The 25,848-nt window shown below is 45.0% G+C and overlaps 1 protein-coding gene across 1 annotated transcript in view; it reads right to left on the bottom strand.

Moving 5' to 3' along the window:
- HIF1AN (hypoxia inducible factor 1 subunit alpha inhibitor) overlaps positions 1–20,929 on the bottom strand; it is a 40,034-nt gene extending 19,105 nt beyond the window's left edge. The window contains exons 1-3 of the mRNA XM_032949471.2: positions 20,690–20,929; positions 12,573–12,823; positions 9,236–9,384 (exon numbers count right to left, since the gene is read on the bottom strand). Coding sequence (XP_032805362.1) covers positions 9,236–9,384; positions 12,573–12,823; positions 20,690–20,839 — 550 coding nt within the window. The 5' untranslated portion in view covers positions 20,840–20,929. The remainder of the gene's footprint in view (positions 1–9,235; positions 9,385–12,572; positions 12,824–20,689) is intronic.
- Between the last annotated feature and the right edge of the window lie 4,919 nt (positions 20,930–25,848).

The following is a 25,848-nucleotide window of genomic DNA, read 5'->3' as shown; positions in this document are numbered from 1 at the left end:
TCACCACGTGACCCTCAAGTCCTTCATCTGTGCACCACGTGACCCTCAAGTCCTTCATCTGTGCACCACGTGACCCTCAAGTCCTTCATCTGTTCAGCACATGACCCTCAAGTCCTTCATCTGTGCACCACGTGACCCTCAAGTCCACATCGGAAAGTGAACTCGTCATGCATGTTCGGGGGAACGCTAAAACAACAGTCTCACCTTACTGCAATTAAAATTACCGACACACTGACGCCATCCCACGGCCACGGGAAAGCGGGATGGGCTCCGGATCACGCACCGGATAAACTGGGCCTAGCCAAGATTCTCAGGGCATCCTCAACCGAGCCTCACCCAACTCGGGTGGCGAGGCCGATGGCAGTGAGATGTGCGCTTAAACCCTGGGCCATGGCGGAGCAGACCTGCTAGGCCACTATATGTTATTATGTCGCTATTGTTAACATTTCTTATGATCACTGTTACATTGTTTTTATAGCATTATTTTAGTAATCTCTAGAAAGGTTTAGTTTAGCCCGATTTTTTAAATGTAGTATAGAGTTAGACTTAAAATTTTAATCTAAATTATTATGATCGTTATTGTAACATCAAAATGGGATTTTTTTGCACAGTTTAGTACGCAGCATACACAAATGGTGCTTTTTCTGGAAGATTTTATTGTTTTTGTAGGGGATGTCTTAATTTGTGTACAGTAAATTATAAATGTATCTTGTAATTTGATTGTTTGTTGCGGTTGCCCCCGAATGGCTCAGTGTTATTCCAAATAAATGAAACTGAAATGTGTCCCTCCACTCAGGTTAATTACATTTAAAAACATCTTTTAGCTTGTAGGGTAGCCGAGCCTAACACTAAACATTATTCGAAATAAACATACGGTTATCATGAGGGGAAAAGGGTGGGGGGCACGGGTGTAAATGGAGTGGTAGAGGCCGATACTACGGAGCGACGTGGCCATGAAGCATTTGGACAAGAACCGAGTGAAAATGTAACAGCCCAGCCCCTCTTCTTGGGTCACAGTGGTAGATGGAGCACAGTTTAACAAAAAAAAAATCAGTGCCAATATTTACAACAGCTCCACAATCTCTCATGCTCCCCAACACGTTCACTTCGGTTTTGTTATCTGCTTGTATGCGTGCGTAACGCGATCGTTCACCACGGTCACACGCCAGCACAAGAATTATACATAAAACGATAAAACGCAGAGGGTGATTTTACGTGTTGTCTGTCGTGCTGTTTATTGCGGGAAGCTAATGTGCTTGTTGACGGCACATGCGCAGGCCTTCCCGAGCAAGGTACATGAGATATGGCAAGCCGGCGACAAGAGCAACACATAAGACCATGTATGTACGTATGTTGAACGTCTTTCGCACCGTACGTCGCCAACCGCGCTAATCGCGATTGCTGCTCCAATGAGCACCAAGGTTGTGTTCATCCTTTGTATATAGCCCTCAGCCAGTGGTGGAAATTCCACATTCCTCTGGTGAGGGCAAGTCTATCCCATAAGATGATAATAGGGTTTTCCCCCTTTTTTCTGGCAACAAAACAGGTGTTAAGATATTTAAACACCAAACTGAAACCTTTTACAAGGAATCATTGTCTGCATTAACCACAATGCTTGTGGTGAGAATGCAAACAAAAAAATGACAATATATGCATTGTCCTTGAAACTGATTGTTCCACATCAAAGACAGCTTTCTTTTGAGCCTCGTCTCAAACGGTGTTCGACCAGAGGACGCCAAAAACGTTTTGGCGTCTAACACCGTTTGAGACGAGGCTCAAAAGAAAGCTGTCTCTGTGGACCAATCAGTTTCAAGGACAATGCATATATTATCAGAGTATGTTTTTTGTTTGCATTCTGACCACAAGCATTGTGGTTAATGCAGACATGATTCCTTGTAAAAGGTTTCAGTTTGGTGTTTTAACATCTTAATACCTGTTTTGTTGCCAGATGAAAAGGGGAAAACCTATTATCATATTTTGCTACTGGCAAAGGAGGTCCCATGATGTATCCCATAAGATATTCACTGTTAACTTTCCTACAAAGAGGTAGCTATTTTATCGACTCAGGACTAAAGGGATGATGGGCCGTGTCAATTCCCAACGAGGATTTAAACTCGAAGCAAAGTGCATCAACAACGGCAAGCTGCCGGTAAAGTGACAACTTAAGGTCGTATTCGACTGGTGGCGCTGTAACAAAGAAAATACAGCTGCAACACTCAGTGGTTTAAATGTTACGTATGTTATGTTGTTAATTCTTTCCTGGCATTGGTAGCATTTCTTTAGGCACTCATTCTGTCATCATGGGCCTCTCCATAAATCCAGTAACTGACCCTGAATGGGCAGTTTTTGTCCTCGGAATATATGGCGAATGCATGAAAAAGTTTAACAGCTATATACCAGCTGTTAATCGTACAGATCTACGGCAAGTGTGCAAATACAAACTAAAGAAAGAGGAGACATAAAATACTTCTCGACGGCGTTCATTGCAAATCTAGCAGAATAAGAATCTTCATTTAGACTGAAGGAATCCGATGAGCTATGAAGCTCTTTTTCACCACTTTTAAACAGGCAAATCTCGTGCAATTGTTTTTCCATCAACTTAAGAGTAACCCGTACTTTCAATGCTTGCTAAACGTTGTTTTTAGAGCTCAATAAATCACCCTGGTGTGCCTCTTAATGATTTTAACAATGTTACTCTTTATGGACAGACAGGAAGAAGCTGCAAGTGCTGTCATCTGCCTTGCTAGCGAAAACGCGTTGCTTTTCCGTGTTTAAATTAAGACCGCTACAGAGTGGCCTCATCCATGGTAAGGTGCACATTCAGAATATTATATCAGCATATTCATTTATACTGGAGGAATCCGATGAGATATGAAGCTCTTTTCCACAGATGTCCAGTAGGGGCACGGGGTAAGAACGTCACAACAACAAGCAGTACAACAACACGTGACAGGAGTGCAAAGTACAAGAAAGGTCAACAAATCACACAAACACATTCAACTAAACCATCCCCATCCCACCAGGAAAAGCCCACCGAGGCATTCACTTTTATTTATTTTTCACTTGTTGGCTGCAAGGATTTCACACAATAAGCTGCGCGACAAAACTGCCGCGCGTTACATGCAGCAGGAAGGCAGAAAAGGTAGGCAGGAAGCGAAGAGTGTACGCAAGGGAAGAAGAAGATTAGGATACAGTAGGATCCCAGGCGTGTTGTGGCTCTGCGAGTTCTGCCCCCCCCCCCCCGCCCGTCTCACGTGCTACCCGGTGGCTTTTACGGGCGAGAAAACTCGGCAACTGCATCTTTGCGCTTAAGATTTTTTTCGCGCAATCAGCACCTTCCGGTTGCCCTCTGTAGCCTCATGTCCCACACGGGATGAAGAGGAGTAAGTGATAAGGCTGCCCTCTACATGTGGCGGACGGTCTCACTGGCCAGAACGCTTTCTCCAGGGGACGTACAGTGTACGTAAGTATTTTACACGAGTGCAGCCCAGTAAATTTAAAAGCAATAAATTAAGTTCGGCGTGTCTTGCGGTCTCTGACAAGCCGGCAGAGAAAGGATTTTACAGTTTGTGTGTGTGTGTGTCAGCGGTGTAAGTGCTGGCCACTGGCCCACAAAGCAATCGACTACGAAATACAATTACATTCTTCAACTATTTAGGCTGCATTTAATTACAAAGTTCAGTTTAGCCTGCATACTTTTTCCCACTTTTTCCCACTGTTGTACCTTATAAATATATATATATGTGTGCACACAAACGTAACTCCGCATATACAACCATAACACAGAGGTGTGATTTGCATCCTACGATATAAAGTCAGCAACCCGAGTTCGATTCGCAGCCACGGCCAATATCAGTGATGAGTGACACCTCAAACTGGTTCTGACCACCCTCCCACCCTTCGCAAACCCATACACACCGACCAGCATGGCGAAGTATGCCCAAATAACCTCCACACACTGACCAGCATGGTGAAGTATGCTCAAACAACCTCCACACACTGACCAGGATGGTAAGGCCCTCCTCCAGAAGTAGATTGATAAACAGTTAACTAAAAAAACTACATTATATTAAAAATAAAAAATAAAAATTTAAAAACTGCATGCAGTTCTGAAAAATAGTTACATTTTTATTTTCTGTGGCTGTAAGAACCCCTTAAAAAACTATTACAATAAACTCGTACTAAACAAACCCACAAAGTAAACGGAGAGGATTTACATTCCCCTCCTTTCACCCTTCTTTTCTTTATGTGAATTCCTGAGCCACCTCTGTGAATCTTCATATGCTGCGAGCAATGGAGTGCGCACATGGATCAAACATGCACACACACATTCTCTACTGCTGCATGTCGAGACATGGAAAAACAGCAAGCAAATGGCCAAGCGCTTGCGACTAAAACCAAATAACCAAGCCTATTTATCACCTACTCTCGCTCAGCACGCATCACATCTTGACGGTGCAGTATCTGTGGCTCCCGTACCAAGCAACGTTTTCGAAATATGACAGCCACGTCTTCGCGTTAATTTGAGCCGGCAGACCTATGAGGGAATGTTAATTGTGGAATCCTGCTTTGCGGATGTGGAGCTTGTGGCATTCGATAAAAGGAAACAGAAAGAGAAGATAGGGAAAAGGATACATATTTGCCGATGGAAGTCAAGACTCAACAATGATGCTCGATCAATGAACGCCATTCATAGCATCGATGGAAAACGTGAATTCAATCCTCATGAAGTGCTGCCAACAGTATCAGGTGACGCAAGTAGGGAACGCAACTAAAGCACAGTGCACGTCGCTCAAGCCCAGTGCGTGGCTTCAAGAAAGCAGATGGGGTCTCAGCAGGTTGGCCTAAACCAAGGGTATGGGTGATTGACGATGAAGATTAGAGCACCTAGCAGCTGGACGACTCCCACTGTATTTAGCGCCTAACGGCGGTCGGTGCTCTACTTCTTCTAGACCGGTAGACCACATGCCCCGGCAGATGGTGCACACCATAGGTGAGCCGATTCATTCGGTAAAATCCAACATCGCACACCTTTCCGAGACAATGTTGGCTGCTCAAATGGACGGTGCGGGCAATGACCAAAATTAAATAAAAATCCCAATCCAAAAAGTCCATTCCATACACCGAAAATTTCAACTCGTCTTAGTTGGTAACAGTTGCCACTGTTGAGGTGTGATGACACCTTTGCATTCGTCAACATCAGGGCCATCAACTAAAATTACTGTGGATGGCAGTTGTGTGCACGCACTCCAGGAGATTGTATTGATTGCTCTTATTCTTATTATGATGACTACGTTTGTTTACCCAAGAAATCCTCACAGAGTCTCAAAACTGTTCAAAAGGGTGCTGTAAAGATATTGCTGGAGGGGTTATGTTGCTATCTATACTCCAAAGCGAGTAATTTGCAGGTAATATTTCAGCACTTTTAAAACAAATGTACAGCGAGGGAAAAAAGTATTTGATCCCCTGCCGATTTTGTACATTTGCCCACTGACAAAGAAATGATAAGTCTAGAATTTTAATGGTAGGTTTATTTGAACAGTGAGAGACAGAATAACAAAAAATCCAGAAAAACGCATGTCAAAAATGTTATAAATTGATTTGCATTTTAATGAGGGAAATAAGTATTTGACCCCTCTGCAAAACATGACTTAGTACTTGGTGGCAAAACCCTTGTTGGCAATCACAGAGGTCAGACGTTTCTTGTAGTTGGCCACTAGGTTTGCACACATCTCAGGAGGGATTTTGTCCCACCCCTCTTTGCAGATCTTCTCCAAGTCATTAAGGTTTCGAGGCTGACGTTTGGCAACTCGAACCTTCAGCTCCCTCCACAGATTTTCTATGGGATTAAGGTCTGGCGACTGGCTAGGCCACTCCAGGACGTTAATGTGCTTCTTCTTGAGCCACTCCTTTGTTGCCTTGGCCGTGTGTTTTGGGTCATTGTCATGCTGGAATACCCATCCACGACCCATTTTCAATGCCCTGGCTGAGGGAAGGAGGTTCTCACCCAAGATTCGACGGTACATGGCCCCGTCCATCGTCCATTTGATGCGGTGAAGTTGTCCCCTTAGCAAAAAAACATCCCCAAAGCATAATGTTTCCACCTCCATGTTTGACGGTGGGGATGGTGTTCTTGGGGTCATAGGCAGCATTCCTCCTCCTCCAAACACGACGAGTTGAGTTGATGCCAAAGAGCTCCATTTTGGTCTCATCTGACCACAACACTTTCACCCAGTTGTCCTCTGAATTATTCAGATGTTCATTGGCAAACTTCAGACGGGCATGTATATGTGCTTTCTTAAGCAGGGAGACCTTGCGGGCGCTGCAGGATTTCAGTCCTTCATGGCGTAGTGTGTTACCAATTGTTTTCTTGGTGACTATGGTCCCAGCTGCCTTGAGATCATTGACAATATCCTCCCGTGTAGTTCTGGGCTGATTCCTCACTGTTCTCATGATCATTGCAACTCCACGAGGTGAGATCTTGCATGGAGCCCCAGGCTGAGGGAGATTGACAGTACTTTAGTGTTTCTTCCATTTGCTAATAATCGCACCAACTGTTGTCTCCTTGTCACCAAGCTGCTTGGCAATGGTCTTGTAGCCCATTCTAGCCTTGTGTAGGTCTACAATCTTGTCCCTGACATCCTTGGAGAGCTCTTTGGTCTTGGCCATGGTGGAGAGTTTGGAATCTGATTGATTGATTGCTTCTGTGGACAGGTGTCTTTTATACAGGTAACAAGTTGAGATTAGGAGCACTCCCTTTAAGAGTGCTCCTAATCTCAGCTCGGCTCGTTACCTGTATAAAAGACACCTGGGAGCCAGAAATCTTTCTGATTGAGAGGGGGTCAAATACTTATTTCCCTCATTAAAATGCAAATCAATTTATAACATTTTTGACATGCGTTTTTCTGGATTTTGTTGTTGTTATTCTGTCTCTCACTGTTCAAATAAACCTACCATTAAAATTATAGACTGATCATTTATTTGTCAGTGGGCAAACGTACAAAATCAGCAGGGGATCTAATACTTTTTTTCCCTCACTGTAACGATAGGAGGAAATTTTAGAGCCTGGGAGGAAACCCATGCAGAGCAGGGAGATAGAGAATATACAAAGTCCACTCAAAGTCACCCGAGTCAGGAATCAAACCCAGGGACTTCTTGCAGCGAGGGACGAGCGTTACCACTGCAACACAATGCCCTCCCATGATCAATGCCTCATATACAACCCTTTGTGACTCAAAATCTCATTATAAACAGTGAAAGTACACACGCACGCCACACACACACAAACAGCACTACCTCCGTAGCAGCCTGACCCTCTGAAATGGAAACGCTGAGGTTACGCTGCGCATCTCTCGTGGGTCACCCTGTAATTTCAGACCCCTCCATTACTGGGCCAGCAGCCACTGGCCCCTAACGACCCCCCAAGAGAGAAAGAGCCATCAGTGGGTATGTGTGCATGTGCCTTGTCGCGTCACCCTACGGGCTCCACCCAGAGCAGGGTTCATTGAATCCTAATTGACGTGCGGGAGGGAGGGGGGCCTGGCCTGATGGCTAATGGCCGCAGAGCAGATGCCCCCCTCCTATGTTACCGCCAATATCAATTTACACGTGCCCCCTTCAAGTGCTCGCTGCGTTAGAAGCCAATGGCAAACAGAGTTAACAAATACTATTACCGTGGATTTGTGATCCTGGATCATACCATGGTCGTTTGTTATGTGCAAAGGACACGACTTCAATTAATCCCTTTCTCTTGATCACCTTTTGTTTTTAAATCACATTTTCTAGCACGTCCCAGATAAACAGGACAACAGCTGTTAATGATGGGAACCTGACGATAATGGTTTGTAACCCTGTGCCGCTAATTATATATGCATAGCAAAAATCCTCCGTATTGCATTGCCTATGTCGATATCACTGTATCCCGTTACGCGTCTGATGACACACCAATTCCGAGCTTCTTTAAGGTTATTAAAACATCCATTGATGTGGAGATGGAGGAAGACAGATGGCTACGGTTGGAGAGGAGGAAAGATAGGGATGGGGAATAATAACGGGAAGAAAACGGGTCGGCCCACTTGGAGAAGCATGCAGCACCGAGACAGCATGGCAGAGATTGGCAGCATTGCATTTTAAATTTCCGGCTCCAACTGGGTCACCTCACGCCAAGGGGGCTTTCCCACTTCGCCTCTTTACAACATTCTGAGGCCTTCAAGTTCGCCGAAACAGAAAGGAAACGAGCTTTATCTGCTCCGCGTACCATTTGGTGTCAAATGAGGTTTCTGAAAATAATTTTGCATGGGAATGTGCTCTAAAAGCAGTTTTTTTTTGTTTATCTTGCATTGCCTTCATAGATCTATATTGTTCATACATATCGATATGTATTCTTTGTGTATGAGTTATTCGCACACAAGCTGGTGGATTTTAAAGCGCTTCAACACTCAGTGGTGCAGTATTTGTTTAAAATTGCTTCATTCACTCCATCTAGCCCTTGCAAATAAAAAATAATAATATGGATTACTTGTATTAAACGTATTGGTTTCAAATTTAGGCGACTTATATATGATAAGCTACTTGTGAGGAAATAGTATGTGCTTTGCACAACGCCTAAAAAAGGACCTCACAAAGCGAGTACACATTTCCAATTCAAAGCCTTAAGTGTGCCTTGCCAGCTCACAAGCCTCAAGCACTGTTCCTGCGACTGTCTCTTCAGTGCTGAATTATTGCATGTCGTTAAGTCATAAGTGGAGCTTGCGTGCACCAACACAAAAGTCATCGAATGTAGCTATTGTGTGCCAATGCGAACAGCGAGGCAGCAGTGGCATCGGGCGCGTTATGCACGTTAGCAAGCATTGACGGCCGTGACAATAACACAATCAAGTACACTCAACACATTCGTCGATAATGCTGCCCTGAAAGTAAACAAATATGGCCCTTCCGTAATAAATACAAATTCTTGTCAGCGTGCTCCACGTGTCGGATTTGGGCCATTACACCGGGTGACCGTGTTATTCGTACAGGCGGCAGACCCACCACCGCCCTTACTCGTCAATTTAACGGAGACAGCTGCGAGTGATGACACGAGAACCAGGTGTCGATAATGCCAGTTTCATAAAACTAAAACTGGTGGCCCAATCAAAAGACCGTCTACGAAACACGGTGCTGTCAGTTCATGCACGCACACAAAATATAACCCTGGGAGGCACCAGACAACACGCAGGAGGCGGGTAGGACTCACCCTCCATGCCGATGAGGAGGAGGTTTGAGGTGAGTGGGCCCCAGTTCCTCTTGGCCTGCTGACGGTTGATCCAGTTCCAGTTGAAATTCAGGAAGTCCACCACGATCTTCTTTCCGACCGTGTCGTTTAGCGTCTGCTGCAGGTACAACCTGAACATGCCAGCACCGTGGTCAGTGAATGCTTTTATAGGAGCGCAAAGGCTTCCTTGTGAACGAGAGTGTGGAAGTAAACGTGTCGTTGCGACGGTGGCCACGCATAAATGTTTGTGGGTTATTTTTTGTATTATTGACCAATATCTTTTTGCACAATTATCTATTGTTCTCGACAAACATGAATGACATCTGCGTTGAATTTGCGCTTAAATTGGCGAACCAAGTTCGCCGCATGCCGCTCTGCTGGTGAAGGCGCCGTGACTAATGCGAGTTTCAGAACGGCGGGGTCGAGGGTCGCCCTGCCTCCTGCCCTGCAGATTTGTACCTCCCCTCAAAAGGTGGTGTTAATTTAATACAATAAAATACCACATTCTCGCCGGTTTGGCTTTAGAATTTTCACGTAACAAGCATATACGAGTGCACAACAGCCATCATTCCCATGTTCCACCAACAACCTATTTAAAGAGACAGAAACAAATAATAAAATAACGAAGTAAATTTAAGTAATGAAGTAAATGTCAGTTGCTAAAATAATAGACGGTTTCGCATGCAATATTTAACAGAAAACAGAAGAACAACATTCCTTTCGATAATCTTCACCGCAGTTTTGGAAATGCCACACATGTCATATTTTTTTCCTCCTGGGCCTATTGATGTTTTCAGCTGTGGATAAGCTATTAAGTGCCTATGCCTGTAGCAGCCAAGTGTGCGTGTGACTTTAACTCAATCTGACAGCCACATCTGAACTTTAGCCTTTGATTTTTGGTAACAAGCATAAAACCCATTGCCAGCCACCCCAGGCATATGATGAACTCAACAGTAGTTCAACCTCTAGCAGTGTGATGTAAACTAACACAGACATGTTATGCACGGATAAACCAATTAATCCACACGTGTATATCAATTATAAGCATTGTGACATTGTGATTTAAAATGAAATTCAATCGATCTCATTAATAGCTATAACACTCATGTAATACGCATGTCAAGTACGTTGAAGATAATCTGTTGCTAAAACCTATTGCACTAAAGGAAATTCTAAACAGTTTAGGCAGTTGACAGAGGCATACATGAGGATAACCTTTCACTTACTCATTCAAACACATTTAAAAAATACCTTCAGCATAAATTATCTACAATATACAGTGTACATTGTCAGCTAATATATCGCTGTTTCTAGGGGGTGATTGACCACACCTCATCACGCTTGTCAGTGCAGATTAGTGAAGGCGGGAAGCATAAACGCGGGAGCGTAGAAGTACGGTACAATACAGGTAATCCCTCGATTCACGAACGTTCAGTTTACAAAATTTTGTGCGTACGGAATTTACAAGTTATGGACACTTTGAGATGAACGAAATCGAATTTCCACGTAAGTGACATTTCACAACGGCACGCGCAGCGAGCTCGTAAAATAAGAAGCAAACAGGAGGCTGCGTCGTCATCGATCCGCGAACGTCACGAAGTCACACTGCAGTGCAACAGTGACACGCCTCCACATCTCTAGTCATCCCACCACGCAGAACTCTTGGTGAGTTCCCTGGAAAATAACAATTGTTGTTGTTGTTTTAAATTAATTATTATTCAATCGTTTTCATATTTACGTACTTTGTTATGTTTGCGTTGTGAAAAGCGATGTAGTTGTGTATATTTTTTGGTATTAAATTAGTGGGAAAAGCCACTCCGATGTACTCATCTCTTTCCTAAATCGAGGGATACCTGTACATCTCATCAGGCTAAAACAAAAAAAACTACGGCAGATGGCATTGTAATAGGAATGATCTGATTATTATACTGCTGCTCTTAAAGAGGGTTTTTGGTAGTGTGAAGACAACTCACCTCAACCTACTGTCCCCTGCCTACAAGTGCCCAACCCCCCCCACTTCCAAAACTACCCAAATAAACCCCAACCCCATCCACGGGAGAAGGGGCGGGGCCTAAAACACAAAAAGGGGGCGTGGCCTAAAAAGTAATGGGCGGGGTTTAACGCATAAATGGGAGTGCGAGTCATGAAGAGGGCGTGCGCGTTATCAAGAGGGACCGTTCCAAGAGAGGAATGGGCAGGGCCTAAGGAGTAGGGTGGGTGACGCTTAAAGAGGTAGGAGGTGGAGGGTAAAAAGGAAAGGTGTGGAGATGAAGAACTAAACTGTTTATTTTACCAGGCATGGCCCACTGAGCTATATAGCTCTTTTTCATAAGCAAAATGGCCATCACAAATGGCTTACACGTGGAAATGTATCGCAGCCAAATACACTAAATGCACGTTTCGATGTGGAGGGGAGAACACACACACTTCAAATATACAGCAGGCGTCAGGGTCAGGATTGAACCCACGTCCTCCTGTATACCAGGCGAGGAAGTTAACACCTTACCACCGTGGCGCACAAGGTGCGGCCAAAGGCATGTAAGGAGTCTGGGCTGAAAGAGGAAGGAGACAGGGGCTGACGAGCAAGAAGGGTGGGGGTCTAAGGAGTAATGGGATGGGGCATAAAGAGGAAGGTGGTGGGGCCTAATGGAGGTTAAAATTCCCTGTTAATTTAAAGTCATATAAAAGCATAGAAGAATCAAGTCCATGTAGCAAGGCATTCTAATGGTCCTGCAGATGTGTCCACAGGCCCAACTAGTTATAGTTCAATAACCAAATAGTAATTAAGGTGCAGAAATAGATATTTAAAGTGCATTTAGATTGTTCGGTTAAATATAGATGCCATGGGGGGGGGGGGGGTGGTTGCTCGTAGAAAATAATCTATTGCTATGTGTTGTGCAGCTCTCAACTCTCGCAACTGCAGAGAACGGACACTTCTCCGAGCTGCTTCGCACCTGGGACCTTTTGCCCTGCCCGAAACATAATGCGTAATTTGACAATACCAGTGCATGCTGTGTTCTTACCAAGTTCGTATGGTTATTAATTGCCTTTATTTGGTGATGCTGCATTTGGCAGGGGTGCGTTTAAGCACAATTCATTTTTCAAAAATGTACGCTCGTGAATGGGGGACTTTTGAGGAGGGAGAGGGGGGGGGGTTCAGGAACATTGCAAAGCCCCGAGTTCAAGCCATTGCATACAGAATCAGAATATTTCTTTATACTGGAGGAATCCGATGAGCTATAAAGCTCTTTTTGACAGATGTCCAGTAAGTGGCGGGTAAGAACGTGACACCAACAAACAATACACAAACACGATATACCTGTCCCTGCCACCGCTCGCTCGGACCGCCTCCAGTGTCTGGAGGAATTCGGGGAACTTCAGGTTCTGCCGCGTTGCTGGTGGCACAAAGGTGGGAAAGTTTCCCAGCTTTTTGTCGTCGTAGTAGAGGAAGCGGTGCGTAGGCGAGGCGTACACCGAGAAGTCGCCCGTTCCCAGGTGATCGCACAGGTACGGGAGGTCCCACTTGAGTGCCGAGGTCACCAGGCCCGTGCCTGTCAGCACCACTGGCTCCTGAGCGACAGTAGCAGCAGAGGCAGCAGAGTGAGACATCACCATGATTGGTAATGTCCAATGTTGTCATTCCCCCCCGCACCTCCGATTTCACGGTTGGCTACGTACGGTGTGAAAGAAGTTCAACATACAAACATACTACGTGTATTCTATGTTGAGTTTCTCATATTAATTCATGTTCATTACTCTCCTTTTCTGCATACTGCGCCATGGCTCTCCCTTTGCCCACCACTATTGTGCAAAAGAAGTTCGACATATGTACAATATGCTGCTGAATAAAGGTCTCCCCAAGTCTTAGTAAGCTGTCGCAGCCTCGCGATGTAATGATCCACCTAGCAACCGCACACCGGCTGATCGCTCCATCTGCGTCGATGGATGCCCAGTTTTTTTTTTGCTTCATCGATAATCACGTGCAAAAAGATAACGGGTAATTACTTTTCTGCACATATCGACACGTTTAATAATGAAAATAAAAACTCCAGCCCTGTTTGTGTACCTTAAGTGTCGGTTGGAACTTGCCCCACAGTGACTGATGGGTCCTAAAACTGGTGCCTTATCATGGCTACCGTTTACCAATCCCGTTCACGAGGGCCGTGCAGTTCGAATTGTCCGGTGTGCCAAACAATTTAATCGTTACTCAAATTCAAGTGAATGTTATTATCGGTTCCATGGCTTTTGAATAGATATTCAATTCCAAAAAAAAATTGTGTAAAGGCTGATGATCGATTAAAGAGCCTCGTAGGGAGTCGGTGAGGATGCACTTCCACTCTCATCACTTTGACAAATACTCGTGACAAAGTTACGGTGGCAAAGCAGAAGCTGGACAAAATGGCTGTAACATGATAAAACCTGAGGAGAACAATGCAGGATGTTGCAAATAGATGTCATTAAATAAACAGCCTACGCACTGTGATATAAATTGACCGTGCTGCTATATAAAACCGCACGTTACAGTGGATACAAGCAGGTGACTGGATACATCTAAAACAACACCAACTTCTAACACCCACTATGCAGAACACAAAGCCACCTCTCTCTTGTATTGAACAGTTCTAAGGCAAGCCAACATTACAAATAAGATGCTTGCAAAGCTATAAAACAAAAACTCAAGTTATTTGTCTCAATAACTGTAATGAGTCAGCCCATGTGGCCCATCATAAGAAGTGGCAAAACGAAAAGCAATTGCCTATTTAATTTGAACTGGTGGTCACTTCACAGCCCAGGACAAAGGATTGGGGCAAACTCACATTATGGAAGCCAATATAAACGTCTACAACTTTAATATAATTATCAACATGTTTCCTTAACTACTAGCAACACTGCAAGTATGACAATATACATATCACCGGCAATGTATCACGACCACCACTGACATGTCCTGAATGGATATAGAATGCGTGTGGTTTTTGAGGGATGTAATGTTTATTACAATAACATACCCTCAAGCTAAACTCTCCTGATTAAAACCATTATCACCAAATCGCACGAGTGTTTCTATTCCCTGCTATTCATTTCACGCAGCGTTCATTAGGCCGGTATTTACAGAACTTTCTTGGCACGCACACTGGAGCGGCGGTGCCAATATTCGCAGGCCAGCCAACATTTCCACGCACGCAGGTAGCAGCACAATGGCATCCAAAAAATATGGGCTGGAAAGGGTATCACACCAAGGGCACGGTGCGGAGTGATCGTTGCCCTGGTACGAGAATCGCCATCGGGCTATGGCAGTGCTTTCAGACTTCATGCAAAGTGGCAACTCCCTCCTCAACCCCATTTCCTTCCAATTATTGATTTGGCCCCGCCATTATTTTGTTAACCCCCCCCCCCCACTGCACTCTCTCCAATTTTCTTTATTGCTTGATCTTTCAACAATCACATACTATATAGACTCAAGTTAAGCGTGTACCCTTTTTTATATTCCAGTGTGTGTCTCAATTCAATTATTTTAATTACTGGAAAATAAAATCTCGTCTGTGCTAAAAATACATGACCACAGGACCATCTGGTGTCCCTAAAGAAGTCATATCGTCTCACACCCTATGGGAGACACAACCCAGTTCTGAAACCACAGCTGTAGATGCACAATAAACCGTAAGGTAGGTGACACGGGAGGCATTTAAAAAAAAACTAGCAGGGTGTGGTGAAATAAAGTGTGTAAAACCTTGCTTATTTCACATAGACGCTGTCCAAATGTCATCAACAAAATAGTGATTTACAATCACCCATCAGTGTTTCCCATACCTCCTAAGTTGCTACAAATGTCATGATCTGTCATTTTAATTAAATATCATGAGTGGAGCACACCGCACTATGAACCCATCATTCCGAGTTCAGTTCCCAGTCATTAACCACAGCAGTGGGATGCGAAATATCTGAACCGGTGCTGGGCACCCCCCCCCCCTCCTTACCAACCAACACGGATTCCAGTGAAATATGATCAATAATCCGAATTCCGCTGACACTGCACAGGAAGGCCTTGATTTAGAAATACGGTTACCACTGCAGTTTCCATCCATTCAATACTGTGATGACTCTTTTTACAATACCTGTAAAAGTGGCACATCTGTAAGCGGTGTTACAGCACGACATTAACTTTACCTTGAATATTTCCTCACCAGATTTTAGGGCCTTAATGTGGGTACTTAACCGAAGCACACGAACCTTGCTCTACATCCAACTGCTGATAACTGACAAATTAACGTGGCCACTAGGACCAGTGTCCCCACCACGAGCTACTCAGAGTGTAAGGTGAGACCTGTATTACTGACTAAAAATAAATAGCCGCACGGTGAGTAAAATACAGCATAACTGACCACAAGCACATTGCCCACGATCCCACGCACGATTTACTGGCAATGTGGGCACGGTCTGTTACTGCAAGTATGTTGCATCGTTATACCACAGAGGATACACACATAATCTGCAGTACAATCACAACGGATAACGCGATTGGTCAACTGAAAACTTAACCCTGCAAAAGTGCACACGGCCACTTTCATGCCGTCCTCCGCTGCCTCCCCAGATGGAAAGGACAGAGGCCTCCGTACAGTTGAAACTTCACACCGTTCACCCGCAAAAAAAAAGCGCTTCGACCGAGTCTAGCACTTGATCGGGTGTGACTCTAAAGCCTTGGGAGTCCAGTTAAGTTCATAATAAGTTTTTAATCACGTTACATGTTGCCTGTAATGCTGTGCTCCACCATGGTCAAACGTAATGCTGGCTCTGTACCAGTGACACGATCACGAGTGTTCTAACTGCTGTCCCCTTTTTGTTTAATGCGGACGTGTGTATGTATATTTTTCCCTGGGTGCCAATTTTTGCAAAGTGCCAGGGCCTAACACAATTACACCAGGTCACAAACATGGAACCACACGCCAAAACTTTCAGCCGAAACAATATTCATTTCAACAACGCCTTCAACACAAGACATAATTAATACCCAATTTTTTACATTTAAAAGGTTAACACAAAACGTGGTCGTTAATCTTTATACTACACGCCTCAACTGTAATGAGATTTAAATTGCTCCATATATTACTCTTCTCCTCCAGTTTAACATTCATAACATACATCAAATCCTGGTTGGCATGTTAGCGTTATGGGGGTTGGTATGCAGGTAACCACATAGATGCATTAATATTGCACTATTAATGTAGCCATTTTCCTGTGGTTGTCTATATTTAGAAAATGTAACTTTTATTTGCATTGCATTTATGTCCATTCTACAAATACACTCCATACATTATAGATTATAATTCTTATATATGCATCATTCTGAGTTTGCGGTGTGTGTCAATAGCCACCCTGGAAGAAAAACCCCTTGTAAATGAGAAGTTCCTTATCTTATTTTATACGTGCATTCAAATAATGCCAGTTGAAATTTAAGAGGTGAAGAACCCCAAAAAGACAAAGATTTAGAGCTTATTCTCGATTGTCTGGGTGCTGATGCGTGGCCGTTCAGCGGTGGGGTGATTTGTCTGGACCCCAAATAATATATTTGTTTACTTTTCCATAGAAGTCACAACTTCATAATAAACTCTTCTAGATTTGAAGCTTTCGTGACTGCAAGGATCCATACTCTTTGGTTCTATTCGGTAAAGTCACGTTGGTAAAAAATAAAACAACAAAAATCACGACGTTTCGGCCACAACACAAGTGGCCTTCATCAGGTGAAGGGGACCGTACTGTCACGAGGACAGCGTTGGAGTGAAGACAGTCCAGCCCAGGTCGCGTCCTTTTAAGCTGTGTGGGAGGAAACAAAACGCTTTGACAAAGGAATTAGCATAAAATGACCGTAAAGCACAAGAGGACCGTGCCGGTCTTTGTTTGACGATGAGCCAAAAAGCCGCTGTTGCAAGGATGACCAGATCACGCGTGATGGTTTATGCTTCTTGACGAGATCGGCGAGGTATTGTGGTTCATTCGTTTTGTCTTTCATTATTCTAAGCTAACGTTTATCGGATCATTTCGGTTAACCTTTGTCATTCTTGTATATTGAGAGGACCCTCCCAATCCCGATCCTCAAACTCTACAACACACTCACACACTTGGATCTACAACACACACACTTGGATCTACAACATACACACTCACACACGTGGATCTACAACACACACACTCACACACTTGGATCTACAACACACACACTCACACACTTGGATCTACAACACACACACATGGATCTACAACACACTCACACACTTGGATCTACAACACACTCACACACTTGGATCTACAACACACACACACTCACACTTGGATCTACAACACACACACTCACACTTGGACCTACAACACACACACTCACACACTTGGACCTACAACACACACACTCACACACTTGGATCTACAACACACACACTCACACACTTGGATCTACAACACACACACTCACACACTTGGATCTACAACACACACACTCACACACTTGGATCTACAACACACACACACTTGGATCTACAACACACACACACTTGGATCTACAACACACACACTTGGATCTACAACACACACACACACTTGGATCTACAACACACACACACTTGGATCTACAACACACACACACTTGGATCTACAACACACACACACTTGGATCTACAACACACACACTTGGATCTACAACACACACACACTTGATCTACAACACACACACACTTGATCTACAACACACACACTTGATCTACAACACTCACACACTTGGATCTACAACACACACTCTCACACACTTGGATCTACAACACACACACTTGGATCTACAACACACACACACTTGGATCTACAACACACACTCACACACTTGGATCTACAACACACACTCACACACTTGGATCTACAACACACACTCACACACTTGGATCTACAACACACACACACTTGGATCTACAACACACACACTCACACACTTGGATCTACAACACACACACACACTTGATCTACAACACACACACACACTTGATCTACAACACACACACACTTGGATCTACAACACACACACACTTGGATCTACAACACACACACACTTGATCTACAACACACACACACTTGATCTACAACACTCACACACTTGGATCTACAACACACACACTCACACACTTGGATCTACAACACACACACTCACACACTTGGATCTACAACACACACACTCACACACTTGGATCTACAACACACACACACTTGGATCTACAACACACACACACTTGGATCTACAACACACACTCACACACTTGGATCTACAACACACACACACACTTGATCTACAACACACACACACTTGGATCTACAACACACACACACTTGGATCTACAACACACACACACTTGGATCTACAACATACACACACACTTGATCTACAACACACACACACTTGGATCTACAACACACACACACACACTTGGATCTACAACACACACACACTTGGATCTACAACACACACACACTTGATCTACAACACACACACACTTGGATCTACAACACACACACACTTGATCTACAACACACACACACTTGATCTACAACACACACACACTTGGATCTACAACACACACACACTTGGATCTACAACACACACACACTTGGATCTACAACACAAACACACTTGGATCTACAACACACACACACTTGGATCTACAACACACACACACTTGGATCTACAACATACACACACACTTGATCTACAACACACACTCACACTTGGATCTACAACACACACACACACTTGATCTACAACACACACACACACTTGATCTACAACACACACTTGATCTACAACACACACACACTTGATCTACAACACACACACACTTGATCTACAACACACACACTCACACTTGATCTACAACACACACACACACGTGGATCTACAACACACACACACTTGATCTACAACACACACACTTGATCTACAACACACACACACACACACACTTGATCTACAACACACACACACACACTTGATCTACAACACACACACACACTTGATCTACAACACACACACACACTTGATCTACAACACACACACTCACACACTTGATCTACAACACACACACACACACTTGATCTACAACACACACACACTTGATCTACAACACACACACTTGGATCTACAACATACACACACACTTGGATCTACAACACACTCACAACACTTGAAGTACCCAGCATCACCGGCAGGGCACGTGTCACACTTCCGCCCCCCACCGCAGCCCCCACCCCTCCACCCACCCCCCGCAGCCCCGCCCCCGCGGTGCTACGTGACCGAGCCGGCGTGCCGCGCGCGTCACGTGACCGCGCCGCGATAACTTTATTGGTACCCAGCGCGGCATCGGAGCTTCTACATTTCCCAGTGCGCATCGTGCGAGGGCGGCGCCAGCACCGCCGCGCAGGCGCCATTGGCCGGCGCCGCCCACGTGACCGCGCCCATGCACTCTACCAATTTAAATCGCGTCCCTCAGCACTTTTTTTTTGCAACGCGAGCTCGTAAACTTTGCATTGCAACATTCGCTGCCTGTGCCCAAAACAAATATCGAAGCGAAAACACAAACGTGGAAACACGAGGGCGACTCCATAAACAATTAAAGATTGTTGCATAAAAAAAGACCCGCTTAATTCTTATCTCAAGTTCCACGTTGCTCCAGCATAACATATACATTAGGTTTCAGCAAATTGCTGAGAAATGCACAGCTGTTGTGGAGGTCTCCATTCAGCAGCGAATGGAGACTGCTGATGAACTTCATACATTATATGCACCAGCATAGAACGGTATTAGATCAAAGGGTCACTGCTTTAATAAAAAAATACTTCGCATTAAAAACGGTGAAAAACTCTCGCAAGTTACCATCATGGCCATCATCATTACTGATACGCACGAGAAATTATAGTGTCCTCCACCACGTGCCACGCAGACAACGATGCCATTCAACGCGGCCAGGAGGGCATGTGAACAGCACCACGGTGCACACACGCAAGCCCTGTGCAATAGGGTGGTGGTGACAGCTGTGAGATCCAGATACTCGGGTACACGTGCATGCAACAATCTCGTCTGATTACGCGACGTGCAATCTCTCACGTGGGACTGTGAAATTTCAACTATAAACTACACAGCCTATGAAATGCACTTCGTTTGTAATTATGCCGATAATTTACTCTGGGAAAGACTGACGCTAAAGACGCATTTCACAGGAGGGTCTCTTCGATTATTAGGTTTACAAAAAAAATGTATATTTCACGAATGAGCGTTCGGCACGCGAGCTCTAACATCGCATTAATCATTGCTTAAATGTAACTACAACAGCTCATTGACACAGCCAAAGCACGCACGTGTGCGGCGGCTGAAGTCGGGGCCGCCTCCTCTCCCTTTCCCCTCCTCACCTCGTTATCGATGAGCGCCTCGGCGCGCACGTCGTCGTGCGGGAAGCTGGGGATTCTCTCCGTGGGGAAGGGGTAGACGCGGAGCTGCGCGTCGCTCCAGGCGGGGCCCCGCGAGGCGCGGCCCGCGGGCCCCGTGCCCCCAGCGGCCATCGTCGTGCCCGAGCTCCCGCCTTGTTTTGGCCGGAAGCGGGAGAGGCGCGCGCCACTGCGGGGTTCGAACGCGAGGACGCGCCCCCGCCCCCGACCTCCTGCAGAGGGACACGCCCACTTTGTGCAGGTGCCACGCCCGTTTTACAAATGGTCACGCCCCCTCCCCTTCCCTCTCTCATTGAAACGGCTTGCAGGTGACCCCGCCCCCGACCTACCCTGGGGGGAAGCCACACCCCTCTCCTGCAGCGGGGCGCGCCCACTTCTAAAAGTACCGCGCCCACTTTTGCCGATGCAACGCCTGCTTTGCAAATGGGCACGCCCATTTTTTGCAGATGGTCACGCCCCTTCCCCGTCTCATTGAAACGGCTCGCAGATAACCACGCCCCCACCCCCCCGGAAGAAGCCACGCCCCTTTTCTGCAAATGGCCACGCCCCCCTCCACATTGCATTGAGATTGTTTTGCTGCTATAAATGTCCAAATGATGATGCCACTTTGTTGAGCTGTTATCATTTGTGGTAGCCAGGTCACGTCTAAAAATAAGTTAGTATCTGAGTGTACTTTGCCTGGTAGGATGTGGATGGTTCAGTTTTATGTATGTGTGTTTGGGTGATTTTTTTACATTTCTTGTACTATCATGTTTTTTTTTATATTGCTTGTTGGTGTCACGCTCTTACCCGCCACTTACTGGACATCTGTCAAAAGAGCTTTGTAGCTCACCGGATTCCTCCTCTAGTATAAATAAATAAATATTCTGGTTCTGGCAGCCTGCGTTGGAGGAGCCCCGCCCACTGTAGCGGACGGTCACGCCCCGCCCCCCTGGAGTCAGCCAATCGCTTGCCACCTCGTGCTGGTTTGCATGCGCGGGTGAATACAGGGGGCTTCAAAAAAATATTAACACTGCCGATAATTTGCAACAATACCACAAGAAAAAAAAGATACCAGGCATGCATGCGTTGACAATGATGGCGAATAAGTGGGAGGCTCTTTGACTTTTTTCATCTATTAACATACATTTGTTATCATGTTACAGTGTATTGTCCGTTCTTTTTCTGTTAAAAAAAAGCTAGGCCCATATCAGTGTTACAATGATTTTGGAAGCACCCTGTACATTTAACGGCAAGGTTGTTTTAAATTTCAATTTAAATCTTTCGTGACTGCAAGGATTCATCTTCTATGGTTCTTTCGATAAAGTCACGTAGAATGAGAAAACTACCAACAAATACAGATCATTGCATTGGCTACTAAAAACGTACGTTTGAATGCAGGCAGGCCCGTCCATAGGGGGAGTGCGGGCCGCCGGGCAATCGGCATTGTGTTGGTAACCCCGATGCCTTCAATCTAAACCGGCGGCACAGAGTCGCGTCTGACGCCCTAATGTCGAAGCGTGAGGACCCGAGGCGGTCACCCCCATTTTTGCCGTACCCGAGGGACGGCTTTGGGGTCGTCCATAAATGACGTCACTGCAATTTTTTAACGATTTTTGACCCCCCCCCCTGCCCCCGTCGTCACACGACGTCACAAAAAGTCAGACCCCCCCCTCAAATATGACGTCACAAAGCTCTGCGCCCCCCAAAAAAATATATAAAACATGCTTCAAATCGCTTTAAACTATTGTCATTGTAGTGCGTATTTAACGTGGCGATGCACACTGATGTTGTAGGGAAAAAACATTTATTAAAAAATCTATTTAATTAAGTAGAACGTGTTGTCTATATTTATTTAAAGTTGCCCATTTTGATGTGACGTCACATTTCTCAAACCCCCCCGCCCCCCCCTCGTCACACATCGTCACAAATGTCTGACCCCCCCCCCCCTCCAGAGGTGCGTGACGTCACTTATGGACGGCCCCTTTGCGTATAAGATCCTGAAATGAAATCTGTAAATGACGCGAAAAACCCCCGTAACAGCACAGAAGCAGTACAGCCCTTTTGAAACACCACACTAAAAATGTGTGAATAGCACTCGACTTTTAAGCGTTCTGCTAAAAGACCCCGTTAACAGACAGCGTGCCCCACTCACTATGAAGCCCGGGCTATGGGAGTTGATTGCAATGACGATTGAGCTTCAAGATTCTGTCTCCATCATCCGTCGTGGTTTCGTATTTCGCTCTATGAGCTACCTACACCTTGCGATTTATCAATCGTCCAATTATGTATTTGCTAAATTAATGTTCCCATTGCGTGTTATAACATCTTCAGTTATTCATGGTCTCCCATGCCTCCCCGCATGATTTTGTCTAAAGCTTTTTACAGAGTCACGTGTAGTATTATTATCACGGTTGGCTACGTACGGTGCAAAAGAGGTTCAACAAGCATACTCTACGTGGATTCCATGTTTATAGTTTCCCATTTCCATCCACGTTCATTACACTCCTTTTCTGCAGCGTGAATTTTGTGACTTTAGGTCTATTTTGCGTTTGTTTTCAAAAGCTGTACACGCTATCCCCTTGCCCATCGCTATCTGTGGGGAAAGAAGTTCGACATCCATTACATTGCAGTGTATTACACAAAGACACAACAACAACAATGCCCTCCTCGTGACGCTCGTGACTCACAACGCCGCATTCCCCGTCTGAAGGACTCGTGCAGCAACGTCTTCTCTCCCCCCCACACACACACACACACAATGTTTTGAATCAATCATCGATTATTTAATCAAAATCACGACGTTTCGGAGGCAACACAAGCTTCCGTCATCAGGTGTAACTAGCACAGCAAAATTACTCTACGTCGTGTTTTCATTAACTTTATTTTATTTTTTTATTTTTACCTACGTGACTTTACCGAAAGAACCAAAGAGTATGGATCATTGCAATCACGAAAACTTCAAATCTAGAGTAATCGATTATTTATTTTACATTTTGGTAAACTATATAGCGATCACTGGCGGCTGCAGGTACACGCTTAAACCATTTCGAGACACTATCGGAATCAGAATATTTATTAATACTGGAGGAATCCGATGAGCTATAAAGCTCTTTTAACAGATGTCTAGTAGGGCCTGGTAAGAACGTTACAACAACAAACGGTAAAAACGATACTAGTGCAAAGTACAATAAAGGTATGCAAATCACCCAACCGCATAAAATTAAAACTAAACCATCCCCATCCTACCAGGCAAAGCCCACTGAGGTATTAACTTATTGTTCAGAAGCGACCTGGCCACAAATGATAGCTCAACAATGTGGCCCATAATTTTGACATTTTTTCGCAGCAATTTTTGAAAAATAATCTCAATGCATGTTTCTAAATGTGATTAGAATCATCTTATTTCGTACGGCTGCTGCTGGAGATGCAGAGCAACAACGACAATCACACACGCACGTGGTCAAGCCAGATGAACCGCGTCATCAGGAGTAGCGGAGTGTATCGCCGTGACGTCTCCTTCGTATTTGTGTATCGGGCATTGCATCGTCATATGTTGTACTACGGTCTGTTCTGGATGACCAAAGTCGCACACTAGTGGAGAGTTTAAAACAATGTCCATTTGTGCATCAGGTTATCCGCATCTACTGCCATGGTTTGTGCAGTGGATGCGCTTTATGGTGAACCATGAGCTTCGTGGAATATCAAAACCAGGGATCTTCTACGTTGGGTCGTTCTTAATCTTACAAAGCATGAATCGATGTATTGATAGAACTCTCGCCCCACCGTGTGTTCACCAGACCGTGTGCTTGTCTTTGCCCTCAAGGGACACAAATGGGCTGGGTCGGCATAACCCTGAGCAGTGTTTGCTGCGAGTCACCGTGAGCTCATTATGAGCCCGTTCTACCTCCCCCACACCCCTGGTGTTGTCTGTTCGGCGAGGTCCCAAGGTCAGGGAGCAGGGCAGGATGGGTTCGTGGAGCTGGGAGTGTGGGAGTAGTTTAGGAACCACGGCGAGGCTGTGAAATCCCAACTCCAGCAGCAAAACTCGTCCTCGGAATACCGGACACCCAGTTAATCCGTTTTATTTGTAATAAAGAAAAAACGTATGTTGAAAAATGCCATAGTTTGTTTATTTACAGCTTGTGATGTTATTATGCTGCTCTACATGCATTTAACAATCTATTTGATAAAAAAAATGTAAATAAAACATCACCGCCGAAAACAGCTAAAATTATTGCCTAATTATTCTAGAACGCACGATTCATTGCTGCAGTACTCTACTGTAGTTTAAATCTCGATTGAAATCTCATTTCTTCAGAACCTCATTGTGTGTTTAGTTAGTTGTCCTCTCCCCCGCACCTCGGATTAGCGCGGTCGGCTACGTACGGCGCGAAAGAAGTTCAACATACAATACAGTACGTAGTTACTGTCCAGGGCGATGCGTGGACAAGCGGCAGCTGACAGCAGGGCATGCAGCATGGCTCTCTCTGCACGCCCTTACATTTCTGAGCTTCAGTATTGCGATTCCATGAAGTCGAAAGCGTGTCTGGTTCCCCGCATTATGTAGAGTAGGGGTGGGGAACGTCCGGCCCGTGGGCCGTATAAGGCCCGCGAAATAATTTGGTCTCTGGCCCTGCCAAGAAAACCGAAGGCGGGACTCGAAATTCAATAAATCTAGGAGCAACCCTGGAAAAGCAGTTGCGAGTAGCAACATCATCAATGCCAGCTAGCATCACACGCCTCACAAAAGAGAAGAAGTTCCAGCCATCACATTAGGGGTGAGTTAATTAAATGTTTGACCAAAAATAACAGGCTAATTTTTAAGTTGATAATTTTTATATGGCCAGCGAATGATGTCATATAAATATGCAAAAGGCCCTTGGCAGAAAAAAAGGTTCCCCACCCCTGATTGTAGTGGGTACACAACAGCAGTAACTTCTGCTCTCTTTCTCCCTGCGAGGCAGCAACCACGTGCGTGTGTGTGTTGCCGTCAGCAGACCGATTGTGAAATTCCTTGGGAGAGGCAGGATTAATGAATCCCTGGGCTCTATAACATGCCGGTGTGTAGTGGGAACGGGAGACCCACACGGCACCACGCTTAGGTATAGCACGTGCTGTACTTGAGACCTAATCAATTCCAT

This window comes from Petromyzon marinus, chromosome 8 (genome assembly GCF_048934315.1).
Source record: "Petromyzon marinus isolate PM22_M1 ecotype Great Lakes invasive population chromosome 8, UKy_Petmar_22M1.pri1.0, whole genome shotgun sequence".
NCBI lineage: Eukaryota > Metazoa > Chordata > Hyperoartia > Petromyzontiformes > Petromyzontidae > Petromyzon > Petromyzon marinus.
This window is presented reverse-complemented; position numbering and strand designations above follow the sequence as displayed.